The 9923-nt window shown below is 37.6% G+C and overlaps 1 protein-coding gene across 1 annotated transcript in view; it reads right to left on the bottom strand.

Annotated features, from left to right (window-relative positions):
- Positions 1-6529, bottom strand: part of LOC144448346 (glycogen [starch] synthase-like) — a 27728-nt gene extending 21199 nt beyond the window's left edge. Inside the window, exons 1-4 of the mRNA XM_078138551.1 lie at positions 6378-6529; positions 1489-1673; positions 952-1143; positions 277-468 (exon numbers count right to left, since the gene is read on the bottom strand). Of these exons, the coding sequence (XP_077994677.1) occupies positions 277-468; positions 952-1143; positions 1489-1673; positions 6378-6519 (711 nt within the window). The 5' untranslated portion in view covers positions 6520-6529. The remainder of the gene's footprint in view (positions 1-276; positions 469-951; positions 1144-1488; positions 1674-6377) is intronic.
- Between the last annotated feature and the right edge of the window lie 3394 nt (positions 6530-9923).

Here is a 9923-nt window from a genome sequence, read left to right as displayed (position 1 = left end):
TACAATGTTTAGTAGTCTATGTACCCTGGACTACTGTTAATTTGTTAGGTTAATATTTACTGGTCTGTATGGCCTGGACTACTAACTGGTCTGTGTGGCCTGGACTACTAAATTCAAGCCCTGTAACAAACATGACATCATGCAAGACAACATTTCAGCGTTATTCATTGTCGTCAATGACAATAAATATCAAACCATGAACTTTGCTGACCATAGTTTATCACTTAGCAACCGAAATATGAGATTGCACAAATAATGAGGTATAAAGTATCTCACCTTGTCTAGATTATTGTAGAAGTCTACATTACCAGCACATAGGTATCGTCCTAGTAGAGTGGCATGGGTTGTAAAGATAGTAGATACATCAATATGTCTGGTTCTAATAAGTACTATAGCAATACCAGCTAACCATTCATGAAAGTGTGCTATTATCATTGGGTTGCTATCAGAGGTGAACTGGGCACGGAACTAGAGAGAAAAAATGGAAAAAAACAAATTCAGCCATGCATACAATACAAACGTTTTGAACTTTGAGAAATAATATGTCAACTCTCCTTCTGACATCATAGTTTTATGAAGAATACATTTTGTTCGCTACGACTTTATGTTTGCTACAACTTGGAAGAATACAACCCCCCCCCCCCCCCCCCCCCTCTTTCTGGTTTTCACACAGACTGTACTGTAATGGAGATCAGTCTGTCATGGACACTGTTTTGTCATGGAGATGAAGTTGTCATGGAGACTAGATTGTCATAGAGAACATGCTGTCATGTAGACTAGACTGTCAATGGAGACAAGTTGTCATGGACACTAGACTGTCATAGAGAACTGGTTGTCATAGAGATATGGCTACCATGAAGACTAGAGTCATGGAGACAAAGAGAGCACTCAATAACTCTCTGTATTATCTTTTCTTACATCTTATCTACAAAGCCATCAAGAAAATCTTACCTCTCCCAAGAACCATGTTATCAAGAAACCAAAGATAATGGCATCATTTGCTTCCCTGTCATGCCATGGAATTCCAATATTGGAAATGTCCCAGAATTCATTCTTCCATTGATCCAGCATCCATGCAGCAGATCCAATGTCAAACAGAATAACTTTAGGATAGCCATCAATCAGCCATCTACCAAAGGTAATCTGTCAGTGGAAATCAAACAACAGGTCTTAGATGAAGACCCTACACAGTAATACAGTATCACTGGCCCAAAAGGCAGCCATATTGTACATCATAAATAGCAATACTGTATGACTGCAGTGCCTCAAAAGGCAGCCATATCACAATTTTAGCAAATCAAACAAGTTCAACACAAAGACACAGGCCCAAACTCATATGTGCTGACACTAAAACAGATATAATATTCACAACACATTTACAATATTACCAAGTACCTTATCAGCTCACTTACCTTGACACCTCTGTTTCATACCATTCAGTTCACTTACCTTGATACCTCTCTGTTTCATACCATTCAGTTCACTTACCTTGATACCTCTCTGTTTCATACTGTTCAACGTATTCCTAAGATATGGATTATCAGGTTCGTCCATGATTTCAACTTCTGTTCTAACACAGGCTTCATTGTAAGGTCCTAGTAGTGTGTATTGGTCACCAAGTTCTTCAATAGTTTCACCAGCCTTGGATCGTATCACAGTGTAGATACCACCAACTGAAATAAATTGGGAGACAAAAGTATAGTCAGACTTATTTCTGTATTACTACTATCAACTTAGATATTTTGCTTGACAAATAGCACCTTGGTAATTTATTCAACTATGACTCTTGAAACCTTGCAAAGAAGGAGTACTGCACTTACATGTATTTGAGCATTCTGGGGGATTTCTTGCAAGGGGTTGTGGGAAAACCCTACAGGAAATGACATCACATCACCACAATCTCTTTGTCTGTCAGATGATACATGATACTTTACTGCAAGTGAAGGCAAGGCAGAAGTTGACTGGGAGCTATTGGGGGTCAGAGGTCATACTTGTTTATGCAATGAGGACAGTAGACCCAGATCGGAAGCTACATGTATGGGCCCAGAGTTCAGAATACTTTTGTGCAAGCTGAGGCAATGATTGGCAGCTATTGGGGTCAGGGGTCAAAGTTTAAGGGGTCATATTCACCACTGTATCCTGTCCGAAAAGTTAGAATGTTGTGTTGTATCAGATGTTATAACTAGTCGTTATGTAACTATCCATACTACATTATACAGGTAGTACCAGATGCTAATACCAGTTGAGTAATAGTTACTATTTCAATGAATCATTATAATCACACTATCAATATGACACACCATACATAACAAATATTACCATTAGCTCAGATATGAGCTGAATCACAAGAAAATTTGGATTTCTAAAAATTCATAGCCTTGTAAATTAATGCATTAAACATATTGAATAACTGTAGGCCCAGTTCTAATCAGGATTAAAGTTTAGACATAAAATAGAATTTATCTGGCAAATATAATATAGAAAATGTTGGTCCAGATCAAAATAATCATTCTATGTAATCCTTCTGGCACCTCTATGATGAACGCTAATTAATACAAGAACCTAGGATTGAAAACACAATCTTAAAATAACAAAAACAGGACTACCAGTACAACAAATGCTGACTCTAAAAGTTCACCCAGAGTACAGTGTGATTAATATACATTTATATCAAATATTACTACACTTTTTAATTTTCGTTATTGTATTATATTTGTATTTTTTCCATGTGGTTTGTTTTGCATTATGTGTTTATATGTGTGCATAGCTAGCAGGGCTTAATAACACAGAACAGCTGATCTAATTAATTATGCATGCATGGTTTTGTTTACAAGGACAGATTATCAATCAATACAACATGGTCTTTAATTCATGAGTTGTTATTGTCTATTCTTGAAATTGTTGACTTGAAGAAATACATTGTATAATTCACTGAGCTACACCATAGACCCTCCGGAGGGTCTATGGCTACACCTTGTGTGTTGGACCATGGACGTAAAAGGGGAGATCTCCCTAATACAGTCAATGTTGGACCATGGATGTACAAGGGGAGATCTCCCCTAATACAGTCAATGTTGGACCATGGATGTACAAGGGGAGATCTCCCCTAATACAGGCAATGTTGGACCATGGATGTAAAAGTGGAGATCTCCCCTAATACAGTCAATGTTGGACCATAGACCCTGAGGATCTATGGTTGGACCTATGTCAGAACTCAAATAAAGAGCATTTACTTGTCCTGTACAAGTGATTTGAAGCACTCATGGGCAAGTGATTTTAGAAACTACTTGTCCCAATAGACAAGTAGGATTTCTCATGGTTTTCAATTTTAAAACCTCTGCTTACTCATTCTAATATAAGTGAAATATTCCTGTATCTGTAGAAACTTTCAAAGTGATATTTTAACATGTGACTAGAAGCAAATGATTAGTCTGCTTAGATTTCCTGAATTTACAGTTTACGCTAAGATTAACAAAATTCCAAACTCAAACTGGATGTAACATTATGGCAACTCACTTGCTGACACAGGCTGATCAAAAGGGACATGTAAATAAATTTACCAAAAACATATCCACTTTGTGAATAAGTACAGTGTTTTTGCTATATTATGGGCGGTAAGTAGGCAAAATCTACCAGGGTTCCCATATCATTTTACCTGGGTTCCCAAACAAAATTACCATAGACTCTATGGGGCAACACTGCAATTTTTACCCCTTTCTCCCTTTCTGTTACCAGGTCTCCTTAGCAAGAAAACTGAAGTACTTTCAGATTTGGACCAGTACTTTTGAATTTCTACTTGTCCAATATAGGTATGCAAGAATATTTGAGCCCTGTATGTAGTACATTTCGTAAATTTAGAAACCTTGTCATTGACTACACAGGAATTCTATATCTGATGTTGATAACCCATGCACTCATAAATCACCTATGGACAGGTCTTACATACCTTTAGTATACTAATACTATACTTTAAGGGGTAGATTGAGAGCATGCTATTACACAACTAAATCACAGTTTGCCTACCTCTGTGTGTCACAGTATAATACTATATGCTGTCCAGTTCTACTGTATAGTAAATACTGAATTATCATGGCTATGTATTACCTGGAATCCATACTGTCCTGTTCTACAGTATAGCATGGCTATTTGTAGCCTGGAATCCATACTGTCCTGTTTTACGGTATAGCATGGTTATTTGTAGCCTGGAATCCATGCTGTCCTGTTCTACAGTATAGCATGGCTATTTGTAGCCTGGAATCCATACTGTCCTGTTCTACAGTATAGCATGGCTGTTTGTAGCCTTGAATCCATACTGTCCTGTTCTACAGTATAGCATGGCTATTTGTAGCCTGGAATCCATACTGTCCTGTTCTACAGTATAGCATGGCTATTTGTAGCCTGGAATCCATACTGTCCTGTTCTACAGTATAGCATGGCTATTTGTAGCCTGGAATCCATACTGTCCTGTTCTACAGTATAGCATGGCTGTTTGTAGCCTGGAATCCATACTGTCCTGTTCTACAGTATAGCATGGCTATTTGTAGCCTGGAATCCATACTGTCCTGTTCTACAGTTTAGCATGGCTGTTTGTAGCCTGGAATCCATACTGTCCTGTTTTACAGTATAGCATGGCTATTTGTAGCCTGGAATCCATACTGTCCTGTTCTACAGTATAGCATGGTTATTTGTAGCCTGGAATCCATACTGTCCTGTTCTACAGTATAGCATGGCTATTTGTAGCCTTGAATCCATACTGTCCTGTTCTACAATACAGCAGAGATATCTGAAGTTTTGAAATGAAATACATGCTGTTGTATTCTATATGGTAATTGGTATACATTGCTAGCCTGCTCTTGAAATACTAACTAAGTCTGGCTAGATTACAGATTATGTGCAGGAAGGGAGGGGGGGGGGGGGGGGGGGGGTTACCTATTACTAGTGTACTAGTACTAGTAGTTGTAATTATTTCTACTTGGTAGAGCATGTTTATTGCCATGTGTTTGTGAGCTGTACTGTACATAACTATTATATAATAACTGAAGTAACCAGTACAAAGACCTAGACTGTCAATGCCATGAGATGCTAACATGGTATCATATGATCTCAGACCCATACATAAACTTTGATAAAGAGAGATCTTGAGCAGGTAGCACTAGACTATGAAATAGTGTGACTTTGATTTTCACAACAAAGCCAAACATTAAAGATCCCATGCAGACAGAGTTTAGATTTGAAAAAAAAACACAGTTATCCAGTAAATTTACTGCCAACCTTTCGTTGTCTGTTAGTTCTGTTATTTGATAAACACGGTTATTTTATAAGGACCACGCGTCATTAGTACCAGTCTACCTTGCTTGTACACTAACTTCAAAGTATGAACGTGCGCTAGTACTACGAGTACGATGAGAGGACTACGTGACTCTACGATTTACTCCAAGTTTTTACCTTTATTGGCCACTTCCCACGCACTGTAGTAGGGCGTAGCAGAGGTATAAGTCCTGAACTTATTCAATCATCAATGTGATTTGTTCAGCTCAACTGATACAAAGTTAATGCAAGAACTTGGGACTGAATCTCTGGCCTTTAATGTAAAAACTTTGAACAAATTGGCTATTTAGATCATGTTAACAATGATGCATAGTGAGTAATCATATGTATAGACGGTCTGATTACTAACTAATGTAAATTAGTTGTGTATTGTCATTTAAATTTTCGGGTAGCTAGTTATTATCTGCCATCATAAAACATCACACTATCAGAATCACTCTCTAAACACATGAAGAAGAAAATATCATACGGTTTATGAATTACTGGCAACAAAATGTGTTTTTAATGGTGAAGAAAGAAAGAAACAGAAACGTTTCTAAACAATCCCCTAGTCTAATGTCATCTTGACCTTGGTGTGGTGAGAGTGTGTAGAGCAGTTTGCAAGATGAAGTGACACTGCTTTATCTCGAGGGCATTTTTATGCTATCTGTCTGGATGCCCCAGTAGGGGGCTTCTTCAATGCCAACATTTTTGTGTGCAAATTCCTGCTATTTTTTTTAAGTTTATGACATTTGGAGCATGTACCTTGTAACTTGTAATTTAACTTTTCAAATGACCTTGTCAATCATAGCCACTGTCACGCGATATCTGACTGACAATTTAAGTGTCACTGACTGCAACGCTAGGTTGTGTGTGCTCGTAAATTTACTGCCAACCTTTCGTTGTCTGTTAGTTCTGTTATTTAATAAACACGGTTATTTTATAAGGACCACGCGTCATTAGTACCAGTCTACCTTGCTTGTACACTAACTTCAAAGTATGAACGTGCGCTAGTACTACGAGTACGATGAGAGGACTACGTGACTCTACGATTTACTCAAAGTTTTTACCTTTATTGGCCACTTCCCACGCACATTCGAACACCCATCGGTTTTCAAGACTCGCTGTCCTTCCTCGATCCTTCGGCGACAGATCAAAATCGTCGATGACATGGGCACTAGCGAAAGATTGACGCCGTACAATCGATGACATTTCGCCAATATCTGCGGAAGGTCAAACGCAGGTCGAAGTCATACCACTTAGCTTATTAGGAAATAAGACAGTTGAACTTTGACATACACATTTTGCTCCCCAGGCAAGTAAAATAAACCATTACACTATCAAATCATGCATGGGCCATGTAACTGATCACCCACGGCACATGCTTGGACGAATAATGTTGTTGTCGAAGTTTCTTTAAGTCACGAGTTTGCTAGCTGCGCTGTGAAAGCTGAACAAAACAACGGAAAAGTCATACGGGTAACTTTTTAGTGAATAACCACGCGTTCTTTTGTTGTTTTTTTCCTTCATCTTTTTACCTCACAGATTTTAGGCAAGATATCAACAACTTGTGTGAAAAAATCAAAGTAAAACAATTATTTTGTCAAAAATGTTATTTGTTTCATTATTTTTGTTTCATATTTGGTTTGGTGTATGAGATGGCGCAAAACTTGAAATTGGCCGAACGTTCACAGATACATTCAACACCAATTTATTTCTTGCCATTGCTTTTCCCGGATCCCTAGCCCCCGGGGGGGGGGGTACCACTGGTGGTCAGATCTGGTAGGGGTGTATGGCCAATGCTGTCAACTCCAGACCCCATTTTAGACCAATCTTGACCCAAAACCAATACCCCATTTTTAGACCAGACCCAACAAATGTGAAAAAGGGGACGCCATTTTAGACTCATTAGCTCAAAAATGACAGTACCCATTTTAGACCAGAGGGCAAAAAACCGTACCCCAAAGGGCGGCACGTATACGTATACCCAATTAATGGGAGTTACCCCCCCCCCCGGGATCCCGAGCCTTTCTAAACTCCTCATAGCAATGAACCTCACATCCCTTGGTAGAGTCTCTAAACTCCATAAATCATCAGAGTCTTGTGTATGATTTTTCCACAAATTGCATAGACCCTACCACAGTCGTAGGTGGCGCTTCGCCGATCAACGTTTGTGACGATGTGTGTGTACGCGATAAGGAGTGTACTAATGTCCAAAGAGACGTGTTATCAAGTCTATCTAATACAATTATAGGAGTCACACTAGTAATACCTTAAACGGCGGTTTCTGGGGATTTTCTCTCTTTATTTAAATGTTTTTAAAACTGTTTTCGTGAATGGCACGTGACCTGAGTGAGTGAGTGATTGCTAGCCGTCGGAGTGAACACTAATAAAGTCCATAGGAGCCTACTAGTAACTCTGGAAAAATAACAAAGAAAATTTGAGAAAATTTTCTTTTACGAAACTAAAACTGAATAACATTAACAACCTCAAAACATTTGAACAATATGATATTTTTTAAGAGCCTCCAGGGGAACTGGTGTCAGTCTAGTATTACAGATACGATTATAGTATATGTTACATGTTGCTGTGAACGGATCTCACTATGCGTTCTCTTCTTCTTACACATACACTTGATATATTAAATGGAGAAGATTTTTCTTTATACTGGCAGCATACAGGTATAAGGTGGGGTATATACTTAGTACCTAATATATACCCATCGATCCATACAAGCAAGTTACGTACCCCTGTGTGTCGTGTGTGTGGCATGGATTGTCAGGGCGCCACCAACGATTGTATTTCAGTTGCATTCTCGTGAATTGTGAATCAAGCCAGTTATTGACACTTTATAAAGAGTAAAATGAAAGATGTCTTATCAATATTGCCTGTACTTGTTTCTACGATTTTGCTGGGTCTCTAAGTAACACAGCCTTAGTTTTATGATTTATAGTGAAGTTAGAAAAGCCTACAATTTCTCATTACATTGTTATTATTTTGGTGTTTTTGCTAGTGACCTTTTACTCTGTCAGATTTCTCTTCTCTTCCACAGGGGCTTTCACTTGTAGGACACTTGTAACCCTACAAAAGGTCGAAAAGGAAAGACGTGTTACATTCATTATTATATCTGCCATAGAGGGCAGTACTCACAATATCAAAAAGAACTAACGCGCGCTCCACATCTCTAGGGAGTTACGTATAAATTTTACAACCAGCAGTTCCATATTGATTTACCTGACCTACATTCAAGTCTAAACATACTTTTATTTCATGATGTAATTATTCGCGTTGGGCTACACTGTGGCCAGAAAATCGAAGCTTGTTCTTACTCCCCCTGTTTGATGTTAAACAGAGGCATAATGATTTATATCTGAACTAGCCGCAACTGGATCGCTTTAAAAAAAAAATTGTTAGTATAATAACTAAGTGTACATCCTGAACAGTATCGCATCACCTGTGGATAATGTACTTTTGTAGCCGTATAAACAATATACCAAATACAATTGATTTTAGTGTCCACACCCCAAATTCACCGCCCCCAATCGATCACCCTTTCAAACCCGTTTCTCTCCTGCTTATGGATAATATCGCCCATTGATTGAATAGACTAATTATTGGCATTTTAACAATATTCGGTGTACGCGCATGCAGTGCATGATTATCTAATCGAAAAATGCTACTGCAATCATAACTAGTATAGTTAACATGGTGACATATTCAAAACTGAGCTTTCTCTCAAGCAACCTGCCCTCACACTACCTACATATAATATTGACAACTAATTAACACACAAATGTCTTTATATATATATATATATATATATATATATATATATATATATATATATATATATATATATATATATATATATATATATATATATATAGTTTTGGTAGTACTGGAACTCTTTCTTGGGTGTAACTCCATATAACAATATAACAATATATATACACACACACACCAGTTTTTATTTAATAGATTTTTGGTTATTTGATGAAAAGAATGTCCAGTGTTTAAAATAAGGACAAACCTATTCCCCTATTGATAATCGTGAATAATTCAAACTTTGCGAGTTAATTTCTTAAACCGGTGGACTAAGGAAAACCGACCTCGGGTTTGGCATATCCATGTGTAATTAGCTTTACTAAATATCTCAACCTCGAGAACTTTCATCCCTAAGTTATTGTTGACGCCTGGGGGGAAATCTGGTTGGTACTGTAATACGTGATGAAGGCTACATACATGTATGAGTTAGACTATCGGCTTCTTTTCATGCCTTGTTTGTTTTTTACCGACCACAAAAAATAGTTTATGATATAGGTATTTAAAGTATGTTGTCAAAAGATTTCAATAAAAGATGATTACATAAACACACGGTAACTGTTAGGGTAATGATCTTTGACATGTTGTAGGTAGTCAATGTGAAAAGTCAATGATAGGAGTTCATCAAAAACTTTTAAAAGTTTGAATTTGTTTAGACAACTATGTAAGTGATAACTGCAACTGACGTCATGTGATGTATTAGAACTGTTGATGTGATTGCATGTATAAAGTGTTTGTTTATTTCACCAAGGTTTTTCACTAATTACAGACCATTTACAAGGTGTTGATGATAC

Source organism: Glandiceps talaboti, chromosome 17 (genome assembly GCF_964340395.1).
Source record: "Glandiceps talaboti chromosome 17, keGlaTala1.1, whole genome shotgun sequence".
Classification (NCBI taxonomy): domain Eukaryota; kingdom Metazoa; phylum Hemichordata; class Enteropneusta; family Spengelidae; genus Glandiceps; species Glandiceps talaboti.
The sequence above is the reverse complement of the archived record's forward strand: the minus strand, read 5'-3'. Positions and strand labels throughout refer to the sequence as shown.